The sequence below is a fragment of the Thalassophryne amazonica genome, chromosome 22 (genome assembly GCF_902500255.1).
Source record: "Thalassophryne amazonica chromosome 22, fThaAma1.1, whole genome shotgun sequence".
Taxonomy (NCBI): Eukaryota; Metazoa; Chordata; class Actinopteri; order Batrachoidiformes; family Batrachoididae; genus Thalassophryne; species Thalassophryne amazonica.
This window is the reverse complement of record NC_047124.1, coordinates 14,866,126-14,890,529: the sequence shown is the minus strand read 5'-3', so window position 1 is coordinate 14,890,529 and position 24,404 is coordinate 14,866,126. Positions and strand designations below refer to the sequence as shown.

General features: G+C 40.1%; 1 protein-coding gene across 2 annotated transcripts in view; it reads left to right on the top strand.

The window, feature by feature from the left end:
- ptprz1b (protein tyrosine phosphatase receptor type Z1b) overlaps positions 1–24,404 on the top strand; it is a 76,163-nt gene that overhangs the window by 12,046 nt on the left and 39,713 nt on the right. For both annotated transcript variants that reach the window (XM_034163189.1, XM_034163188.1), the window contains exon 2: positions 17,002–17,070. In XM_034163189.1, the coding sequence (XP_034019080.1) occupies positions 17,002–17,070 (69 nt within the window). The remainder of the gene's footprint in view (positions 1–17,001; positions 17,071–24,404) is intronic.

The following is a 24,404-nucleotide window of genomic DNA, read 5'->3' as shown; positions in this document are numbered from 1 at the left end:
TCTTTGTTAAAGCAATCAATCTTTCAGATACCAGAAAATCATTATTAATATATATTTTAAATCCTGGCCTGGTGTAGAAGGTTGCGGCTCTGCTATGCTGTGCTTCTACGCGATTACTGATCACATACATGCATGCTCACGCCACGCAGGGTGCACTATTTTCTCACTTTGTACAAAGCAGATGGAAATGGTGCATCTTGCTGCTTTAACTAGACAGGCAGAGTAGTGAGACACACACACACACACACACATACAGAGAGAGTGTTCCCTCGTAACCAAAGGTGGACATGTGCAGCCATATGTACTCAGTAGATAAAACAGAATGTGCTGGCTGCATGTACAGAAAACAGACACGGATCAACAGGGGGCAATTGGGTAGCAACGTGAAACAACACGTGCACCAGCTGGCTAGCAGCGAGTCCCCCGGTCCTCCTTCCTACTTTACACAGTGTATATTTGACCTGCAGGTTTTCATGTGGAGGGGTGGGTGGTGTCATAGTCATCACCGGTGTGATGGTGCGTGCGTGCATTGTGCAATACCATCAATGCTGTGAGAAATTAGCAACCTGATTATACGACAGTTTATGCCCCTTATTTCCACAGATCAAATGGGATCATTTGTTTAACAATAAATTCAATTATTCATACATTAGTATGAACATCTGGTGGTTCAGTTCTGCTATAGTTGATTGCGTCACATTGTCTGGTTACCTGCGTTGTGCAAAAAACAGATGTTTGCATGAGTGTCCATCATGCGTGCCTTTGAGAGATATGATACTTTGTGTGTGTATCACTTACTCATAGATCCTTCATGAGACAAGTCTCACTTGTGTGGTGCGATCTGAGACAAAGATATGAGGCCAGTCCCCAGCAGGCAACTGTAGCGCTCCAAAATATCTCAGCCCTGGGTACAATGTGGAAGGAAATATGCACACTTGACCCTTGTACACTTAACTTTAGCCTCAGTGTGATTGGCTTGTAACTCAAAACATAAAGGTGTTTTTACTGGCTCATTAACACCAATCCTAAAGATGACAACAATTTGCAACAAGACCTATTAAAATGATCAGTCTTATTGAGAGGAAGAACCCATTAAAAACTGGCATTGATGGGTTTTGTTTTGCTTTTTACATAGCAAACTGGTGTGTTTTTTATTTTTGGCATTTTGATAAGTATCTCAAATCCTAATACATTAAGGTTTATGAGACCTGTAAGTCAAACAGATGTATCACACTACAGAAAACCAAGACTCTCTTCTGCTTCATGCTACAGTATCTGGCGATGAGCGTCGGGTTCTATGTTGGACTTAACTACTCTTCTATCTTAGGAGAGGTGAACAGATGGTGAGCAGGTTTTTGTATCACCACGCAAATGTGCAAGCACACAAAATCTTTGGAAGAGCTCCACTTTGTATTTCTCTGTATGTGTGTTCACATTTTCAAAGCTAATATTTTAGATCTTTCAAGAACTTGACTGTCCTATAACTGCCTATGTTTAAGGCACTGTCAGTAGGGCAAATTACACCTGTCAATAACTTTTCTATTTTCTTCATGACCAAGACCTATGTATGAATGACTGTCTAGTTGAAGTTGCTCTTTTCTTTGAACTGTTTTTGTCATTCTGATGTTTTTTGTGAGTTAGAAAACTGTTTCTTCTTATGGTACAGGGTGGTTAATTTTTTTAAACCTACAAGTTTTTTACCTACCTACCTACCTACCTCCCTCATATTTTCTGTACTCTAAAGATGTCCCTGGCTTTATACTGCAGTTGCAGGATGCGCTGAGATCGCAATCCCGAAGCTTAACTCCGGACTTCCATAACTGTCTCCACTCCAGTGGTGGGCACAGCTAACCAAAAAGTTAGCTTCGATAACCATTAATCCAATAACTGAAAAGTTATCTTTTATGACACTAAACCAATAAACTGCTAAAAAATGTATCTTTATTACAGATAACCGATAACTTTTAGTACTGATTCGGACACGGCCACAGCAGATTACACTGTCGGCTTCTGATAAACCAGTTTCACTTTAAGTGCCGCAGGGGCTGCTGGGTAAATTCAAGGATCACAAACAAAAACAACACATGAAAAATTAATGAATAAAAAAATAAAAACCCAAACACTGCCATCATCTTTCAAAAGCAGTAAAACACAGTATTAGAAGTCACAGTTTATCTCAGTATCATTTACAAACTAAAAGCTGCTGCTTTTCCACACGCTTTGAACCCTGCGGCTTAAACAACCAAAATAGAAAATATTCCACATAAGGCATCCTGATTATCCAAAACGGTGTGTAAACAGTGAAAAAATGTCTCCTCTGTTATGTGAGCCGCTGAAGAGGAGGTACTGCTGGCCCACCACCACCAGAGGGCGCCCTGCTTGGAGTGCGGGCTCCAAGCACGAGAGGGCGCCAGACCCAGAAGAAGTGACAGCTGTCACTCATCGCACCAGCTGTCACTCATCTACACCACTATATAAGCCGGACTGCAACTCCACCTCCCCGCCGAGAAATCGACTACCGAAGAGGTAATTTTCTCTGCTGTCTCAAAACGTTGAGTAATATCTGAACTTCTTTTGCAGCCGTTATCCTGTGGTGTTTGTCCTTATCTGTGGGATTGGCGTTTGGTGTGATCAGTGACGGCTTCGCCTCACACCCCAAACCAGATAAGTGGTTAAGCAGGAGCTGCACGAGTGTGTGATTGGAGGTGGAGGTGCTCCCTCCTAACTGAGTGCAGACTGTGGATTACTAAGTGTGCGACTTCACACTCATCCATCCTGTCTTGTTTTCTACCAGCAGTACCAGGGTCGACAGCCGAAGACAGAGGCCACCTGGGGACTCGGGACTTGGCGGCTCCGGTGTTCTTCAGACCGTTGGTGGTGGAAGCCGTGTGGGACGCGGCTCATCTCTCGTCGGGGGTCTTCTATCTTCGAGCCTGCCCACACGTCACCTGGTGTTAATTGACTATATATATTTTGTGTGTTTAGTTGTGTGTTGTCACAACATTAAATTGTTACTTATTGGCTTATTCATTGTCCGTTCCTTTGCGCCCCCTGTTGTGGGTCCGTGCTACGACACCTTCCCAACATCCTCTCTCCCAACGAGTCTTGGCAATTAAATTATCCCATGCCACAAAGAAATAAAATAATATTAAAATTAGTCCGTTTTGTTTGTGTCGAGCGGCTGGTAACAGTGTAACGTCCAAAGTGAACCTGAACCACACTACCCACAATGCTCCCTGCGTCGATCGGCCAATCACGTCTTGAGCTTAATGATGACGTTATCAGCAAGCGACAGGCAGTCTGCTAAAAACTACTCATCTGCACATGACAGGGATTAAAATGTTTGATTTTAGGGTTTACAAATGTTTTTTACTCTTAAACTTTGCTCACTTTACCAGCAAAAAAAAAAAAAAATGTTAGCAGACTGAAAGTTACCGGAACTAAAATTTATCGGAAGATAATTGGTCCGATGATGGTTTTAAAACTTATCTGAAAAGCTAATCCGCTAACAAAAACATTAGCTTTGATAATTAGCGGTTATCGGATTAGCTGAACAGTGTCCACCACTGCTCCACTCCCACTGAATAAAAAAATGGTAGCAAAAACTCATACGTGGTGAAACTTTCTATGACAAACCGTGGCCACTTTTGAAACATCAAAAGAGTCTGGTTTTACCGGGTTGGTGTGGAGCCAGCGGGCTGCAGAAGAATTTGTGGCCTGCCATCTGGCTGGAGGTAGTACGACGTTACCTGACACTGTGATTTTTTTTTTTTTTTTTTTTTTTTTAACCCGTCCAGCTGTTCATCTATATTACCACCTACAACACAGACCCCAGATTTTCATGGTAACACAAACCCTTCTAGAACAAAACACACTTTATACACTGTTGTACAGTTGGAGCCTTATCTGATCGCGTGTTAAGTTGCAGCTTTAATGCCGTGACATGCCCGTGGAACAGTGGATGCTTTGTTTAGCATTTAGTAGAATAATATCCTTAGTTTAATATGGAGCCGAATCTCATTAAGTGATGCCCTGTGCTGCTGGATGCCACTGTCAAGCTCTTCTTGTTTTTCCCCCAGCCTGCCTGTGGAGATGACAGGAAAACCTCCTGTGCTGCAGCTTCACCAGCAGTACTAAAAATTCATACAAAAGGTTCCAACATGCCTATAGGCTCATACAAGCATAAATTAATTTATGTTCCAGGACTTCTTACATGGCTCGGATGAGATGATTGCATAGTGTTTATATGGTATCCGTCTGTGTGCATGCATTTTTATGTCTCGAACAGTGACTAAATTAAATTTTTTTTTCTTTCCTATTGGTGATTACTCAAAAATGTGTAAGAACAAGAAATTTAGATTCTATTTTGGTGGCAAAAATACAATGACATATATGCAAATATGCTAATTACAGTGATAATTTGCATAAATAATTCCAACAGCATACCGTAAAATGCTTGATCACAGGCTTCATCTTCAGCATGCGTACATATACTGTATTTTGTGTTGACATAGATGCATTAACATAAATAGTCAATATCAAATCAAATCAATTTTATTTGTATAGCGCCAAATCACAACAAACAGTTGCCCCAAGGCACTTTATATTGTAAGGCAAAGCCATACAATAATTACGGAAAAACCCCAATGGTCAAAACGACCCCCTGTGAGCAAGCACTTGGCGACAGTGGGAAGGAAAAACTCCCTTTTAACAGGAAGAAACCTCCAGCAGAACCAGGCTCAGGGAGGGGCAGTCTTCTGCTGGGACTGGTTGGGGCTGAGGGAGAGAACCAGGAAAAAGACATGCTGTGGAGGGGAGCAGAGATCAATCACTAATGATTAAATGCAGAGTGGTGCATACAGAGCAAAAAGAGAAAGAAACACTCAGTGCATCATGGGAACCCCCCAGCAGTCTAAGTCTATAGCAGCATAAATAAGGGATGGTTCATGGTCACCTGATCCAGCCCTAACTATAAGCTTTAGCAAAAAGGAAAGTTTTAAGCCTAATCTTAAAAGTAGAGAGGGTGTCTGTCTCCCTGATCCGAATTGGGAGCTGGTTCCACAGGAGAGGAGCCTGAAAGCTGAAGGCTCTGCCTCCCATTCTACTCTTAAAAACCCTAGGAACTACAAGTAAGCCTGCAGTCTGAGAGCGAAGCGCTCTATTGGGTGATATGGTACTACTGTGTATTTTCGGACCTTTTGTCTGACTTAGTGCTTAGCTCAGATAAGATAATTATAGTGGGCGATTTTAACATCCACACAGATGCTGAGAATGACAGCCTCAACACTGCATTTAATCTATTATTAGACTCAATTGGCTTTGCTCAAAATTTGGGTTAATCCAGCTGCATTGTGGGATTCCTATTCAGGTGAAGGACATCAAAGCCGACAGACACACAGGTCAATGTTGTGTGGAGTGGAGGTAGAGCCCCTGACTTACTCCTAGTAAATTCCTGGACTTGTCAGGGATATGTTCTGGTCTTTACTGGGTGTTTGGTGTACTCAAGAGTCAGGACATCTGATGGCTTGGGTGTCTTTGATGGAGGAAAGGTTCACTAGCCTTGACTTTGCAGATGATGCTGTGCTCTTTGTCGAGTCGATTAAGGGACTAGCATTCCATCCAGGGGGAGGCATAGACTCTCATCCGCTTCACGCTCTGGTATCCGGGGATAAGCAGTGGGGCAGTGAGCCTCGTGGCCCGAGTAGGGCTTACTTTTAAAAGAAAAAGCCATCAGCGGTTTATCTGTATGTGGTTACAATTTGAGAGTTCAACCATGTTGGCAGTGATATTCATACCTCTGGATGCTCGTCCTATGAGGTTGACAAGTTCATCATCAACCAACCAAGCAACAGGTTTCACTGCGTGCTTTTTATAGCATGATATAAATAACAAACATTTGTATTTAATTCCTAACAACTTTTCATATTGAGTACAGAATTAAATGTCATAAGCATTGAGGGTTTCTGCCATCTAATTAAATGAATTAAAATGCTTTTAAACTATGGAAAAAATGTGAAGTTTTTATTAATATAGACTGTGTTGGTACCAAACATTATAGTAAAAATGTTTAGTGATATTCCTGCAGATTATACTCTCTCTTTCTTATTATTTTGTCCTTTTTGTATTTTGTCTCCAACAAATCTGAGCCTGAGGAACTGAGATGATCGAAGAGAAGTTAAACGCATTAATTTAACCAGCTGGCTCAGAACACAGCTGAATGCTATATAAGTTATAGTCTGGCGCTTGGAGGTATGTGCCCTTGAATCGGTGTGTGTTTCGTGACCTGAAATCAACAGGTCTCAGGAGTTATATGACACAGATGTGTGTTCATCAGTCCTTTCGCTTGGTAGTAGTTTCCTTTTAACGGCAGGTAATTTTAACCATCTTGAAATCGAGGGGACTTTAGTTGCCATGTGTTCACAGAGAGCTTCTTGCACAGGAAAAACAGTCTTGTGGGGACATTGCGTAACCACCCACATGTTCTTAATTGATGAAGAGGCAGCAGAAGCATGTTAAATGAAACATCCTCAATAATAAATCCGCTATAAACAACCAAAAACATTAAAAATGTCGATGTAATTTCAGTTGGCGATTTCATGCGCAGCCTTGCGTTGTGGTGTGTGCCGTGCAAAGATTAATCTTCTTTTTGTTTTCATGGTTTATGTTAATCCTGATTGAAATTTGAAGGAAGATTTCTGATGAGGAAATTAATCGATGAGCTTTTCTCTTATCCGAGGGAAGAGACTGAGGATTGTATTCCATCATCAGTGGCTGTGTTGGTGTGGTGGAATGAGTCCAGCCTCTGATGAGCAAATTGCCTTGCTGCAGAGATGACAGCTCAGTCCAGGAGGGAGAGAAGACTTGAGCAGAAGGTCTTGGTTTGTTTCAACTCCTGTTGTACTATATTTAGTATATGATCCGCTCCTCTTCTTTAGTCTTACTTTAAGGATGTCCTTGTGTCACTTTTTCAGTCCTCCCCTTGTTTTCTGTACTTAAGCTTCTGTGAAAGATCTTCATCGAAGTTGATTGCCATCCATTTGGAGAATGTCCTACCTTGTAGACTCTTCTTCTTGATGATGACTTTAATACTGTTGGACTGGGCTAGAATCAAGAACCAAGAATCCTGCTCTGGTTTCTGTACCCATTCATTCATTCATTCATTCATTCATTCATTCATTCATTCATTCATTCATTCATTCATTCATTTTCTGTCAGTCTGGATCACTGTGGCAGCAGGTCAAGCAGCTCACCTCACACTTCCTCATCCACGGCCAAGTTATCTAACTCTTCTGGGCTATCCTGATTTGTTCCCAAGACACAATCCCTCCAGAGTATCCTAGGTCTTCCCCGGGGTCTCCTCTCTATTGGATATACCTGGAAGACCTCCCTAGGTCAGCCAGGTGGCATCCTCACCAGATACCCCAAACCATCTCAGCTGGCTCCTATAGATACAAAGAAACAGTTGCTGTACTCCAAGCTCCTCCAGGATATTCAAGCTTCTCACTTTGTCCCTGAGTGTAAACCAAGTTACCTGACAGCAGAACCTCATTTCTGCTGCTTGTATTTGCGACCTTGTTCTTTCAGGCATTAGCGATATACCATGACCATAGGTGATGATAGGAGCATATACTGACTGGTAATTTGAGAGCCTCACCTTCTGGCTCAACCTTTTTTTTTTTTCTCATCACAGTGGTCCGATGCAGCATCTGTAACATCTGTCGAACTCATGCCCCATTTTTTGCCGCTTGTGAACAAGACACAGAGATATTTGAACTCCTCCAATAGGGGGCAATAAATCTTCCCTAACCCAGAGGGATCAATACACTCTTTTCTGACAGAAGACCGTGGTCTTAATTTGGAGGTACTGATCTTCATCCCAGTATTCCTGGCAGCTAATCTTCAAGCTGTTGAGAAAATTTCATTGAAGGAAATCTTCTTGGTGGTTAAAGTTCCTCTTGAACGTGATCCATGCTTGCAGTTGATATAAAAGAGTTGTTCTTCATGTCCTGGTTTTGAAACACTCCAAAAGCAGCTGATGGACATTTCAGAGTATGTTCTGTCTTATTCCCAGGTAGCCAAAGCTGTTAATGATCTTAAGTACTTGGATTTGCAAAATCACTAGCTGATGACTGTTTGTTGTTCATCAGCAATGCAGTTTTTCTTAGTGTGTAGTTGTGGGATACACCAGAGACCATTACAATGCCAGAATGTTTGTTTTAAGCATGGATACAAGTTAAAAACGTAAGTGGCTGGATTTTAACAAAAAATTGTTTGGATTTGATCTGCTTCACCATTTTCTGTTGTATCAATTTTTTAAAAGTTATTTAATAATCATGTTATTTTAAAATGTATCATTCTTTCCTTAAAAGATCACAAAGATCTATGGAAAGAAAAAAGATGTCATGCTCCAGAATAAACTCTGCACAGAGGGTTGAAGCACTTTACAGAAGGGCAGAGCACTATTTAATAAAACAAATGCAATCACCTCAGCTCAGATTATGTTGGTGCAAAAGCAGCTGATGAATGATTCCATTATCTCAGGCTCAGGGGCTGAATCAGACCTCAGAGTCCTGTCCTCCAACGTGATGCTCTATTCATTAACATTCAGCTGGGACCAGTCACTTACTCCAACACTCAGAACACGCCGCCTGCAAATTCTTCACCCCAACAACTGTCACCTTAATGAGGCGAAAACTTAAAATACCTTAAAAAGTCAAGAACCAAACATAAAAAGTATTGTCATTTTCACCATTATCAGTCCTTTAGTGCTTTCAGTATTTTATGTATTTAATGCTGTTTTCACATTAGAAAGATATTTTTAAAATTACTGACATATCATGGTGAGCTAAATGGCTGTCTTTGCCATTTTGGACTGTGATTGCTCCCAGAGGATTGGTTTTCTTGCTGATCAACCTACACAGCCTGTAGGTAAAGAATGTTATGGCCAACAATTAAATTGCCTGACGGAATGTAATGCTGATGTCAGAACGGAAGTTACACATATCGACCTTCTTCCATGTGTCGGGAACTCTTTGGGTTTCATCACTTGGTGGTCTCCAGCGTCATCTTCTACACTGTATTGTACTGAGGCAGCAGGCTGAAGGCAGCTGACATGAACAGACTCAGTAAGCTCATCAGGAGAGCTACCTGTGATGGAGATGTCAGAGACGAGGATGCTGAGGAAAATGCTCAACATCCTGGACAACACCTCCCACTCCCTGCATGCCACACTGATGTCCAGTACCTTCAGCCATAGACTGAGACCACCAAGGTGCACCACAGAGCGCCACAGGAGGTCTTTCCTAACTGTGGCAGTCAGACTGTATAATTCCTCCCTCTTCTGCCAGATGAATACATAATGAACAAAGTTATTCAGCTATTCAGAGTTACGTGCAAATTGTCAAACATCTTGTGCAAATGTCTTCGTCATTTTGCATAAATTTGTTGTACTTACTGTATTTAAAAAACATTGTTTATTGTTTCAGCAAAATAATATCCTTTGGGATAAATAAAGTTTATCTTATATTAACTTCTCTTCAGGAACCAGTTATGCCACCTGAATTCAATAGAGTTAGAGGGAGAGGTTGAGTTTTATGGTATGTATCTGACCCCATATCAACAAGAAGTGGCATAAACTTTTTCCTAGTAATCAAATGTGAACGGTATAATGTGAAACATAAGAAACCAGTGACTAAAGGATAGGTTTACAGGTCAAGAGCAAGTGGATACACCATGGAGAGGAAATTTCACGCTTCATTACAAAATTAACAAAATGGGCTTAACATGATAAGTTGACGTAAAAGGATCTGAGTGTTTATATCAGAATGGTTTGAGTGCGCATCTGAAATATAATCACCCTGTGCTCGGTGGGTTTGGACCACATTTTAGTGTGACTGAACATTAGAATAAAACCACAACATTAGCTCTAGACCTGATTGAAATATGACTAGTAAATTTTATTTATGGTCAAAATTGGTATCTTCAAAATATTGAGAATCTAAATCTTTTATGTTGATATAACAAGACTTGAAATAGCCGCTTCATTATTTAAATTGGGAGATTTCAATGTTTTTGTCACAGTGTCAGTTTTCTGAAGGAGATTTTATTATCCAACTCAGGAGCAGAAACTAACACTCTGACATTTTGCTTTGTTTCAACATGTTTTATCTTCTTTTTTTGTTTACATGATTAGAATTGTACAGTGACTGACACTTTAGTATCCAAGAAGCTTGAAGCAGACTTCCAGGTATCTGGCTTGACATACAACCCCTGGCAAAAATTATGGAATCACTGGCCTCGGAGGATGTTCATTCAGTTGTTTAATTTTGTAGAAAAAAAAGCAGATCACAGACATGACACAAAACTAAAGTCATTTCAAATGGCAACTTTCTGGCTTTAAGAAACACTATAAGAAATCAGGAAAAAAATTGTGGCAGTCAGTAACTGTGACTTTTTTAGACAGTAACGGTTACTTTTTTAGACCAAGCAGAGGGAAAAAAATATGGACTTACTCAATTCTGAGGAAAAAATTATAGAATCACCCTGTAAATTTTCATCCCCAAAACTAACACCTGCATCAAATCAGATCTGCTCGTTAGTCTGCATCTAAAAAGGAGTGATCACACCTTGGAGAGCTGTTGCACCAAGTGGACTGACATGAATCATGGCTCCAACACGAGAGATGTCAATTGAAACAAAGGAGAGGATTATCAAACTCTTAAAAGAGGGTAAATCATCATGCAATGTTGCAAAAGATGTTGGTTGTTCACATTCAGCTGTGTCTAAACTCTGAACCAAATACAAGGCAAACATACTGGTAGACCAAGGAAGACATCAAAGCGTCAAGACAGAAAACTTAAAGCAATATGTCTCAAAAATTGAAAATGCACAACAAACCAAATGAGGAACGAATGGAAGGAAACTGGAGTCAATGTCTGTTATCGAACTGTAAGAAACCGCCTAAAGGAAATGGGACTTACATACAGAAAAGCTAAACGAAAGCCATCATTAACGCCTAAACAGAAAAAAACAAGGTTACAATGGGCTAAGGAAAAGCAATCGTGGACTGTGGATGACTGGATGAAAGTCATATTCAGCGATGAATCTCGAATCTGCATTGCGCAAGGTGATGATGCTGGAACTTTTGTTTGGTGCTGTTCCAATGAGATTTATAAAGATGACTGCCTGAAGAGAACATGTACATTTCCACAGTCATTGATGATATGGGGCTGCATGTCAGGTAAAGGCACTGGGGAGATGGCTGTCATTACATCATCAATAAATGCACAAGTTTACGTTGATATTTTGGACACTTTTCTTATCCCATCAATTGAAAGGATGTTTGGATGATGAAATCATTTTTCAAGATGATAATGCATCTTGCCATAGAGCAAAAACTGTGAAAACATTCCTTGCAAAAAGACACATAGGGTCAATGTCATGGCCTGCAAATAGTCCAGATCTTAATCCAATTGAAAATCTTTGGTGGAAGTTGAAAAAAATGGTCCATGACAAGGCTCCAACCTGCAAAGCTGATCTGGCAACAGCAATCAGAGAAAGTTGGAGCCAGATTGATGAGTACTGTTTGTCACTCATTAAGTCCATGCCTCAGAGACTGCAAGCTATTATAAAAGCCAGAGGTGGTGCAACAAAATACTAGTGATGTGTTGGAGCGTTCTTTTGTTTTTCATGATTCCATAATTTTTTTCCTCAGAATTGAGTGATTCCATATTTTTTCCCTCTGCTTGGTCTAAAAAAGTAACTGTTACTGACTGCCACAATTTTTTTCCTGATTTCTTAGTGTTTCTTAAAGCCAGAAAGTTGCCATTTGAAATGACTTTAGTTTTGTGTCATGTCTGTGATCTGCTTTTTTTCTACAAAATTAAACAACTGAATGAACATCCTCCGAGGCCGGTGATTCCATAATTTTTGCCAGGGGTTGTAAACCCTTGTTGGGTTTGTCCTTGTGCTCATTATTGTGTTTCACTCTGACATCTATGGTCTTGTTCTTTATTGTCCTACTAGACAAGCTGTTGTTGGTGTTGGGGTTTGGAGACAACTACATGAATAACCCTAACCCTGGAAAGATGCTGTTGACCTTTACTTTATATTTGAGCCAGTCATATAGAAGGATCTTTGTTGCTGCTGGAGTCACTTTAGCTGTTCATGTCCATTTTCTGAAGCACCTGGGAAACACAACAATAAAGCGATGGGGAGTGATTTAGTGCAGAGAATCATCCGAGTGGCTCATGCATGGCCACTTTGTAGATATGAAGTCCAGTCACTAATGCACTGAGGTCTGAAAGTTGAGCACCAGTATCTTCTGGCTTCTGCCCTTTACCCTGAGAAATACTCCCTCATTCTCACTGGGTCATTCTAATATCACTAATGACCAACATTTGCTTTACATCTCTCCAGTGCTTCATGTCATTATGGCATGATGTCTGAACCATCTCTTATTGAGTGGACATCTTAAAATAGGTTAGGTGGACTGGTGCTAGGTCTGGGAGGTGGCTCTACAGAGTGTAGCTACATGTGTTGGTCCAGTCTGCTCTATTTCCATGGAACATGTTGTAACCATAGCCACTTACCACGATGTCTGCAGGAACTTTTTATACATTATCACATGATTATGTGATGATATTTCTGGTGCCTTTCTGGTCACAATTGGTCAAATGTCCTTTATGAGATTCTCTGCAATATGCAGATCAGTCAGTACCTCAGTTAGTTGTTTCAATTAATCTTATTTAAAAATCAATGTGTGTAGATGGGTAATGTGGTGGGGGAGTGGTTAGCACTGTCACCTTCTTGCAGGAGGTCCCAGGTTGGAATCTGGCATTGGAAAACAGGAATTGGACAGTATGGATACACACAGTAATACAGTGGCTTTACCATAGAGTGCCATATTGTTTATATTTTTTCATAACTGATGTAAATAAAGTTCAAGACATATTCAGTGACTTGGAAATGTTCATGTATCCATCTCCTGACTTGTCTGAAGAAAACTGGCAGTTACTGGTATTATACCAAAGGGGTTGATTACTTATGCAACCCATCATCTTGGCTTTTATATTTTTAATTACTAGATTTGTTTTCAGTTTGAGGCTAAGGAAGATAATTTTAGAAATTTTTATATTGAGAAGCCTGATTTACTTTTTGCATTTGAAACGCCATAAACAAATTAAAATGCGTGAAATACCAAGGGGCTGAATACTTTTGCAAACCACTGTCTATTCAAGTTTTAGTTGTTTTTACAAGGAAGACAATTAAGTTGTTAATACATTGTTTTGGGTGTGTATGAGTGTGTCTCTCTCTCTGTATATATTTCTTTATTTCTTAATTTGCACTACTGCATACAACCTAAAAATGTCCTTTTTTGTTTGTTGACCACTTACAAATATGATTGTTTGTGCTGTTCTAATTTTCATTAAAAAAAAAAGCCTCAATTGTTTCTCATTTTTTCCACCAATGTTATTGGTACCTGATATTTTCCTGGGTATCAATATTGAGTTTGAAATTCAAGTATTGTGACAACCCAAAATAAGTAGTTGGCCAGTTTTACCTCTGTACATCACCAAAGTGAAGCTGAAATGGTACAACCGAGGTGTGGTTGAAGGGTACACCTCCAGCTTAAATTCGAGGGTTTTGGCAAGATATTGCATTGGCCATTGAGGAATTATAGCCATTTTACACACAATTCCATTTGTGAGAAAACAAGTTATAATCTACAATATCCTTAACCCCTTAACGCCTGTTGTCGCATATATGCTACAATATTTGACTCAAATATGCAACATACCAAATTGACCAGTATGCCTGTTGTCGCAAATTTGCAACATACCATTATTATTATTATTATTATAACATTATAACATAAAGTCATTACCAAAATACCAAAATTACTATTTATTTTTTGTGCAAAAGTGAAATTAATAATCTCAACATTATTTACCATCTACTTAAAGGCAAAAACACACACAAAACATTTTTTTATATACAGCTATATAAATTCAGGCGTTAAGGGGTTAAACTTTAACATTTGTAATTTGAAAACAGGTTTTAAAGGTTCTCTGTGTATACTATTACTGGTGACGTTTTTGTGATATAGAGTGTGTGGATTTTCTACACATTCTTCCAGATTTCTATGCTGTAAGTGTTGTATGGAACAACTTTCTCTCTCCTGTTTTAAATTGCCGTTTGGTTGAAGTCAGTGCATTGTATTACCGCCACACTTGATTTTAACATGTGCAGGCTTTAGTGTTTGCCGTTTTTCCTCTATCATTTGTTTGCCTCTTGTATCGTCTCTTCACAGTATGACCTCCTGTGGCTCAGACATAAGAGGATAGAAGGCTGGAGTCTTTATCATGTGTGTCATGAATTTGTGTTACTGTTTTCAAAAGGAGTTGAACCATACACCAGCAGAAAAAAAAGAAGAAAAAAATTCTCAAAATGTAATTTCTTTCCAGGAAGCAATTATTGTGGATTTTCAAAGTACATAGAGAAGGAAATGGCTTTTTGAGTGATGTGAAAACTAGTAACCACTTCACATTTAACACTGAATGAATTCTGAAGTTCTTTCGCACTTTGAGTCTGTCAGTAAGGACAAAAGGTCTCAAATGGTGATGTTTTTTTTCAAACTTACCTGGGTGTTGAGGAAATGCACAACAAACACACTATGAGAGACACCAGCACTCTGATTTAAGGTCCATTTAAACAAATTAAAGAAATAAGGCTTGAAAAATCAGCACAAATTTTTCACTGAACTTACTCTGAGACTTGAGGACAAGTCCCGATGCATTTAGTGAATACGCTACGGCTCCGATTGTACTTCAAACTGTGTTCTGGGTTCAGCTGTGGGTGAATGTGCTCTCATTGCAGTGCAGTTTACTTCTTTAAGTGGATTTAGGAGTAAGTCCTTGCTCAGACTTGTTCAAAGCTTCAAAAGGTCTGTTTTTATCTGCTTGACCTCCAAATGCAGAAAAGAGATTGTAAAGCGCCACAGGGAAACTGGGGGGGGTCATCTTCAAGTGTGAGGTGCACAACTAAATCTATGGAAGTAAATCTGTGCCATCAGAGTTTGAATTTGAATTTTTAAGGTTGAATTTGTTTAGCATCAAAATATTCAGCCTCAAAAATTCAACCTAAAAAAGTTCAACCTCAGAAAATTCAACCTAAAGAAAAAAATTCAACTTCTAAAAATGAAACCTCAAAAAATAGAAAAGCAGGGAGAAGCAATCGATCCTTGTCTCAATCATCCAACGTTTATGGTAGTAAATCTGTTACGTTGGATGATTGAGATGGATCTATTGCCTCTCCCTGCTTTTCTAATTTTAGAGGTTTCATTTTTTCAATTTTTTTTAGGTTGAATTTTTTTGAGGTTGGATTCTTTTAGGTTGAATTTTTGACGTTGAAATTTTTTTTTTTTTTTTTTTTTTTTTTTTTTTTTTTAGGTTTAAGTTTTTGAGGGTGAATATTTTGATGCTAAACAAATGCAGCCTTAGAAATTCAACTTCAAAGTCTGATTTTGATGCTAAAAAAAATTCAAACTCTGGTGGCACAGATTTACTTCCATATAAATCCCCACGTCGCTGCGGCTGTATTGGAGTTTGCCAAATGAAAAATTTACAGATGATAGATTGTTTTGTGGATTCACTGTACAGCTGCACTGAAACAATATGAATCAGTGGCTCAGAAGTGACTTAGCGGCGTTGTACATACGTGAGTGTTTATGTGATGTTCGCTGTGTGTTCCTTATCTCTTTGTTGTGTACAGCAAACAATAGGATTACAGTTTGCAACAGTGATGCCTCAATATAGCAGCTAGAAGTGCATGACCTTCACCTGGCTTCACGCAGAGCTTTCATCTTCATGTAGGATATTTGTTTCTTTTTGCAGACGGGGGTGGGGGTGGAGTTCTGCTTGGGACAACACCACGTGAAAGATAAAAGATGAGAAATACCTGTTTCTACTTTAGATTTGTGTTTGCTGATAGTCAACAAATACACTTGGTAAGATTTTGGGTTTTTGCAGTGACACAGGCTACTTTTTGGCTCAAAGGTAAAGGGAGGTGTCTTCAGTTCTTTACAGTAACCCTTTGGATTTGGAAACACATTTTAGGTGTTCCACTGGAACAGATTGCTGCCGGTTTGCATGTCCACTGTTACTGTTGCTCATCGTAAAAAACAAAACTAAAAAAAGTTAAATGACATGCATCGTGTTCATCTACCAAAACTATAAATGATCTGGTTTTATTATTAGTTGACGATCACTCTGGGTAGACAAAAGATACTTGGGTAGAGGGAAGCTGAGTTATGTGACTGGATTATTTGGTGTTGTCTGTCCTGAAAAGATGGGTAGATTAGGTGGATTGCTGTAGAAAAACACACAAACAGGCTAATGTTTCAAAAACTAGGCAGGGTCAGAAGTTGGGCTTCGGTAGAGTTTATTTTAAAGGTTGACTTATACGGTTTAACAATTCTGTAAATGCAGCACAATTTGCCAACTCAAAATACATAACCATATGATACCATGAATATTCATGCAGCGGTGGCGGGGAAGCAGTTAAGTGCACTTGTTTTCAGTGTGGAAGGTTCCCAGTTCAAACCCGCCCCTGCCCATTTTTCATGTAATATGATCTACAACTTGGGCCAAATCAATATATAGATCCACCTCAGATTCACCTCAGCTGAAGGGTCTTACTTATACCATAAATATTCATCTATAGGGTATTTTCCCACTCACAAAAAAGTAATCAAAGAGAAGACACTCAAAATTTCATACACATATCGAGGTGGGAGGAATGTAATGAAACAAGTATTTGAAATAGGAAATTAAATGTACAGTACTGTATATTTGCTCTGTGCCAAACACTGCTGTACCTACTCATATTGACATTGACTGTTGCTACTTCCTATACTTTGTACCACAATAACATGTATAACTGTATATTCTCCAAAAAGTCAAAGTATACAAAATGACACAAATTTTCCCTGCTCTCCTTTAGTTGTTGCTGCAGAGCTGCTGGTTCGAGGTCTGAGGAAACTTCCGGAGGATGTTGGCTGGTCATACTCAGGTCAGTACCATTTGGCTGCTTCTAACCCTTTAATAAGGTGAAATGCATTTTACAAGATAAAGGTTTTCTTGGGAACAGATTATTTTAGTGAATAACAAAATACTTATGAGAAAAAAAAACTTAATAACTTTGGAATTTCTATAGAACCACAGTTATTCCCAGGTCAGAATTCCAGCCACTTAGACAGACAATGTCTTGCTGTGGAAGTGGAAATAAGGTTTTCATCAGGTGACAGAACAATATACAGTACTACAATATGTATCATATTGCAGGAGTTCAACTTTATTTACTGAGAGGATTGGTGAGTTTACCAAAATCACATTTGATTGGAATAATTAATGTAAACAGTACATTAGAAGTGTCTGTAGAAATATTTTAGTGAGTATTATTGCAAGAAGTCATTTTATTAATCCGTTTATACATTAATAGTGTATTTCTTGCTCATAAAAGTATTTGACCACAGCTGGAACAGGTTGTCCACTAAATGAAAAGTTGTGGTTTAGACCCCCGATTGCTTTTGAATGTTGAACGGGTCTTGAACCATACACTGACTCCCAAACCTGCTCAATCTGGAGACAACACATGAAGTTTTCACCAAGAATTAAACCCACATTTTCCAATTTACACTCCAAAACTGTGTAAATTTGCACTTTGTATTGACATGTTATAAAGTTCCTGTTGGAGCTTCACGCCATATGGTTAGATGGCATCCATTAGGTGACCACAGAACCCCTGCTGTGTTAATCTGAGGGCCAGCAGAAACAGTAATGGTTTTGGATGAAGAGATTATCTTCTTACTGGTCGGGGGAATCAGGTGGACTGACTGGAGTCAACAGCTTGTCACTGAGCTCATGGACATCAGTCATATTACTCGTTACTGGTCACCAGCGGTGATCCTGTACTTCAGTCAGCAACCTTATCAAGGGAGACTTCAGTTGTTTTAGTCCAACTGTGATGACACAGGAACTGTGTCTACTATAGGTTTCTTCAAAACTGACTGAAAACTGGCTCACTAAAGGTGCTTTCATACCTATCCAGGTTGGATCACTTCAATCAAACCGTGGCACATTTATTTTCCCCCTCTCCCCGGTATGTACTATGGGGAGATATAATGATCAATATGTCCGTCTGTCCATTTTTGCTTCTTAGCACAATATCTCAAGAACCAGTTGACCAATTTCATTCATATTTAACACAAGGGTGTACTTGGGTGATCCCCCCCAAGACCAGTCGATGACAGTGACCTTGGGGTCACTTTCAAGGCCACAGTGAGATATTCAAGATATTTTCATTGCCATCCTTGTTAAAGTAATATTTGAAGAACCAGATGACCAGTTTCCTTCATATTTAGCATAAACATGTACTTGGGTGATCCCCCGACACTTTATATTACTGATTTGTGGGGACTGGAGGGGATGTGTCATCTACTGATGAGTCTTGTTTTGTTTGTCTCATTGGAGAGGTGCGAATGTAACTGAGGCCAGTGGGTGGCGCTGTGGAGAAGTTAAATAGCCCTCATTCCCCAAGACGAAAACACGCTTTAGCAACCGACACTAGAGACCATGGGTTGGGTTAGAGTACCTGCCTTCTATCCCAGGGACTGAGTTTGAGCCCAGAGTGGGGAGAAGCGACGCAAGGTTACATAAATACAAGATTGTGGCCCACCTCAAAAAACAGGAATTGGCCCAGTTCCAAGTGGACTATAGTCCAGTTCTATAGGGAAAATGGTCATTCAACCAGTAGACTAAATATCCAACCCATGTGTGAGTTCCCTTGTGTAGTTTTCCCCCCAAAGTGTCTCAGATTTGGTCAGAATTCTGCACAGATTGAGCAACCACATTTATAGATACATATTTTGTTTTTGTTTTTTTTACCAAACTATGTACAGAGAAGCTCTGATGTCAGCATCTCAGTTTCACATGCTCCCAAAGTTGGTGGATTTTCTTCAAAAGATGATGTGAAATGTCAGCTCCAGTTTGCCAGAAGGTACATGGGAGACTCCAGTTGTGATATGTGTTTTCTTCTGTGATCCACTCCACCATGAAGCTGTGACTGGTTGTGCAACAGACAAAAGTTGCAGTGTTGTGAAAGTGTAGGAACACGGACCCACAACAGGGGGCGCAAATGAACGGACAATGGAGGAAGTCAAATAATAACACTTTACTGTTGTGAATGAGCACAACAAACACGGCAGATCACAATAGAATGCAATGAAGTCAATTCACAGAATGTGTCATGTGGGCAGGCTCGAAGATAAGAGACGTCTGTCCAAAGCAGAACCGGAACCACACGATTTCCTCTGCCACCGAACCCCGGGAATACTGGAGCCGCCAAGTCCCGAACTCCCAGGTGGCCACTGCCTCCGCTTGTCGGATCTGGTACTGCTGGCCAGGAGCAAAGACAGTTAGATGTGGGTGCGTTTACACCCAGTAACACTTATGGTGGGAAATCCACCTCCACCTCTCATCAGAAAACTGGTATGTGCAGGAGTATGAGTACTTATCAAAAAGGTTGGTGAAAAGTCCAACTCAGTCTCCAGCTGCAAGTACTCACTGACTACTGTCAAAACACAAAGCAACAATGTTTACTGTCTGAAAGACAACACAACGGCTGAGTACGTTACCTCCTAAGAAGAGCGATATCTCGGCAAAGAGGTGGAGATGTCGTCTTGCTGATATACAAATGAAGATCAGATGATTGGTGACAGCTGTCATAGATGATAAGTGACAGCTGTCACCCCGGCTGCTCCTGTGAGGCGGCAGCGCCCTCTTGTGCCTGGAGCCCGCACTCCAGGCAGGGTGCCCTCTGGTGGTGGTGGGCCAGCAGTACCTCCTCTTCAGCGGCCCACACAACACTGTGCAGTTATGGCTGCAATTCCAAAATGGGTAATTTTTTTTTTTTTTTTTTGGTAAAATTCTTGAATTAAAGCTGACAGTCTACACTACAAGCACATCTAAAATTTTTATTTATTTATTTACTTTAATTTCAACTTCATTATGGTGTACAGAGACAAAATGATAATGATTGCCACTGTCCATATTGTTATGGGCCTTTCTGTAACACTGTCCTTCTTTCAATCTCATTTCTTCTTTACATTTTCTTTTTCCGTCTTTGTTTATCCCATTTTCCCTTTCCTCCTTTTTTATTCCCTTTTTCCTTCTGTCTTTCTCTCTTTCTTCACATCTTTTTTGTCTTTCCTTCCTTGTTTTTCCTGCACTCCGTGCTTGTCCTGTTCCTCTGTGTTGCGTTTCGTCCATTGTCATTGCTCCTGAGGGCGACACGTTGGAGCTTCATTTGGATTCTCTGGAATTGCGGCGGTCCTTCCACGTGCGAGTTTCTTTTTCTGACCACCCTCTTTTTTTTTTCTGGCCTTGTGCTGTTCACTGGGCCGTGAGTAAAAACATTAACGTGTGAAAGAAACGCACTTCATTGTGAGGCGCAGTGCACAGGAGTAACGGAACAGAAGGAAATTAAGGGAAAGAAAGAGAGAGAGGCTGACGGAGAGATGAGGAAAATGAAGAACTAAGATGGAGGAGAAGCTGAGGGGAAGTTTAAACTCGGGCTACATTGAAATCGCAGCTCTCGGGTTCAAAGCTCTGCATCAAACAGTGTGGCTTTTTTTTCCTTTGATTGTCTAAAGGTGGCGGGAAAAGTAAAGGTAAACACGGAACAACAATGAACATTTTCTTGGAAAACTAGGACATCTGAATGACCTGCAGTGGGACAGTACGTGAAGAAGTGCGTTGTTAGGGATGGAACTTTATGGACTAAGGCAGACTTATGAATATTTAAAATGTGTTTGCGCTCCCTAGACAAAGCACGCACAGGACTGAAGTTTCTGTCACCTCCAGCTATGGTTTAGTTGGATTAAGAAGAAAGAGGAGACAGAGACGAACGTTGGGGAGTGATGAAGAGAAACACAGGCATAGAAATACAATAATGATTTCAGTTATTAAGAGTTAAGTACCGTATAATGTTCCTACAATAACTGAGATTGATAACGGATCAGTAGATTCAGTGATGCATCTGATATCTCGTAGCTGTAGTATTTATGTATCTCATATATTTTAAGATTCTTCACACCACCATTACGTAGCAATAGACTCTCTACTGTATTCCTGTAATGATATTTGACTGTTATCCTGTAGAAAACATAGTCTCCCCGTACATTTTCCCACAAGAGGACACTTGTGGAAATCAGAGCACACAATAACAGACTCACACTGTTAACAGATGGGGCCCCGGAGGGTGTCTTCCAGGCAGAAGGATCCCAAGGACCCCCTGGAGACAAAACAGAGAGGGATGACGAGGACAACATTGGAAGTGGGGATTGTGTCACGCACAAACACAGTCAATGTGCCAGTTTCCTGTACTTTTAATTCCTTCTAAAGCCTGTCAGAATTTTAATTTATCCTGAGTTTAAGAAAAACAAAGTTAAACAAACCAAAATGGCACAAGGTACTTGAAAAAAAAAAGGAATTCAAACTTTAGAATCTCTGTTTTCTTTGTTTTCGTTTGAACATCTTCAACATTTCTGGAACTACTTTTTCTAACAGCTCATAGTTTAGCTCGATTAAAAGTACCCAGACAGCATAGCGATGCCACGCCCACATTTCAAAGTTTCAGGCATGTAAAAAAAAAATCTTAGTGGGTTTTTCAAACTGTCAAGATACCTGAATTGGTTTCCATAAACTTAGCCATTTTCCTACAAGTTAACCTGCAATGGACTAATATGCCAACCATGGAGAGTCAACTGTCAACCGAGTCACACGACGGAATTCAGAAGTAAACACCAGCAGGCTACAGGATTTATGTAGGACCTGCTACTCTAACTTCTAAGATAAGATAAACTTTATTGATCCCACGGCAGGGAAAATCACTTGTTTCAGCAGCAAGAGTCGTACAGTAGTAAAGAAAAATATTTACATAAAGAAAGGTGACTAAAGTACATTGTGATGTTTGCTGGTGGGTGGATAAATACTGATGAGAACAGATTATGTGAAAAATAGAATATAAGTGAGTACAGATATGATAAAATTATTGCACAGGCTAAATTACACAGTTGTGCATGTAATAAAGCACAAAAGGTGTCGGAAGGTGTAGTGCTAAATCAGCAGGTTGTTATGGTGCTAAAAACATTTTGAGGTATTATACAGTCTGACTGCAGTTGGAATAAATGACCTGAGGAGGTGTTCTGTTTTGCACTACTGCTATTACTGCTACTTCATCTTCTTCATCTCCATCTTCATTTTCTTCTTCATCATCATTATCATCATTTTCTTGATCATCATCTTCATTGTCATCTTCATTGTCAACATCTTTCTTCTTCAGGTTGGAAATTTGCCTTGAAGTCTATCTTAGATTGTTGACTGATACTAACCAAAATCAATTCATATCTTCCCATCTATAGGCCCACTGATCCTAGCAGGTTTGATCGAAGTCATATTACCAGTTTTTGCTGAAATTCATCTATTGGGCACTTAATAATAAGATTGACCGCTGCTGTTTTGGTCTTGTTCAAGTCCATCACTTTACTACAGTGGCAAATTCAATCCATCAGCTTCTTTCTGCTTGCAGCAGAGATGGTGTGTTGTTGATTCTGCAGAGATGCACTTCAGGATGTTACAAATCCTCTCTGTTATTGGTTACTGATGATTCTTTTCTCTGCAGTGGATATTGGTGACACACATGGGCAGCAGCAAAGAAATACAAAACAAAACAAAACATGCTTTTAACACTTGACTGCTTATAAAACATTACTCTTGGTTGGTTTTTAAATGCTTGATGTTAAATTGAGAGCGATTGTAGGGCATAAAGTGCATATCTGGAAACATCTGATCCCAATTAGTAGGTCTGTGAAGCAGCTATGAGCTTCATGTTATCCTCCATCTGATTTTTGCAGTGTGTGTGTGTGTGTGTGTGTGTGTGCACGCACTTCACACCGTTCTTACTCACTGAATAACTTTAGGCTGCCTCCTCTTCTGCTCCAATTGTTGGCAGCTTTGGCAGCTTCTTCTGAAGCCTTGTGGGAAATGATGAGGTAATGGTGCAGAGGTGTGTTTGTGTGTGTGTTCCTTTTTTCACAAATACACACGGCCCCTTTCCTCATTTTCATTCTCTCCATTGCTTGTACCAGTATGCGCCAGATTTAATGAGTTTACTGGCCATGTTATCGGCACACTTGTGGCCCCACATGGCCATGAGCAGCAACTGTGAAGACTCAAGCATCCAAATACCTCGTCACCACACTTCACACACACTCAGTCTGCCAATTCTGACATATTGGATACTAAGATCCACAGACATTTGTCTGACACAAGGCTCCTTTGCAGAAAGTAACACCCTCAGTGTTTGAGGTAAATCTCAGTCTTGTGTCACTTTATGTTTTGCTCAAACATCGTGTCAGTTCATGTAAACAATAAATCAGTCTGGGAATCCGGTTCTCCTTGCAATTTGTCCCCCTATATTGATTTGGAAGTTATAGGATTGCTCTACAAGTGAACTAGGCAAAACAATCCAATTCCGTGTTGTATCTGCAATGGTTACCAGAGGATCTGCAAGGAGCACCAATGTGTGAATAGGTGCGGAATGAACTCGGGTTGCATCACATGTGAATGTGTCTACTCTGCACCAGTGATGCCGGTAACGCGTTATTTAAACACATTACTCTAATCTGACCACTTTTTTGGTAATGAACAATCTAACGCATTAATCTTTCCAAATCAGTAATCAGATTAAAGTTACTTCTCCAAGTCACTGTGCGTTACTATTATTTTTGCATTGTGGGTCGATGGCAGCATTAAACTTGGTCCGTGGGCAGGGGGTCGGGGTTCGACTGAACTGCCCACTTTAAGCGAGCTATGAGCTTTTCATCCGCGGTTTTCTGCAGCAGCTACGACTCGTCGTCACCCCTTAAAGCGAGGTGACAACAGCACACCTGCACTGAGCTTTACAAAGACATTTTTATGCTTTTTTTTTTCTCCTTTATTTAGAATTCTAAGCTGAGCCGCTCCGTATCTGCTCGCTAAAAACAGCTGATCCTCCGCAACGTGTCAACAACTAACACTATTTTCCACTCAGATGCACCTATACTTGACTGCATGTGGTTACTTAGCTGGAAAAATATCTATCGCTGCATATTCTGACCGTTCTTTGTTGTGTCTTTCTTCTATTTTGTTGATATGTCCAGAGTAGATGGCCACCACAGTGAGTGTGGTCTGCTTGAGGTTTCTTCCTGTAATTAAAAAAAACATCTGGGGAGTTTTTGCTCTGCACTGTTGCCAATGTGCTTGCTCATGGGGTGGTTAAGGTTTAAACCCTGTTTGTGTGTAACA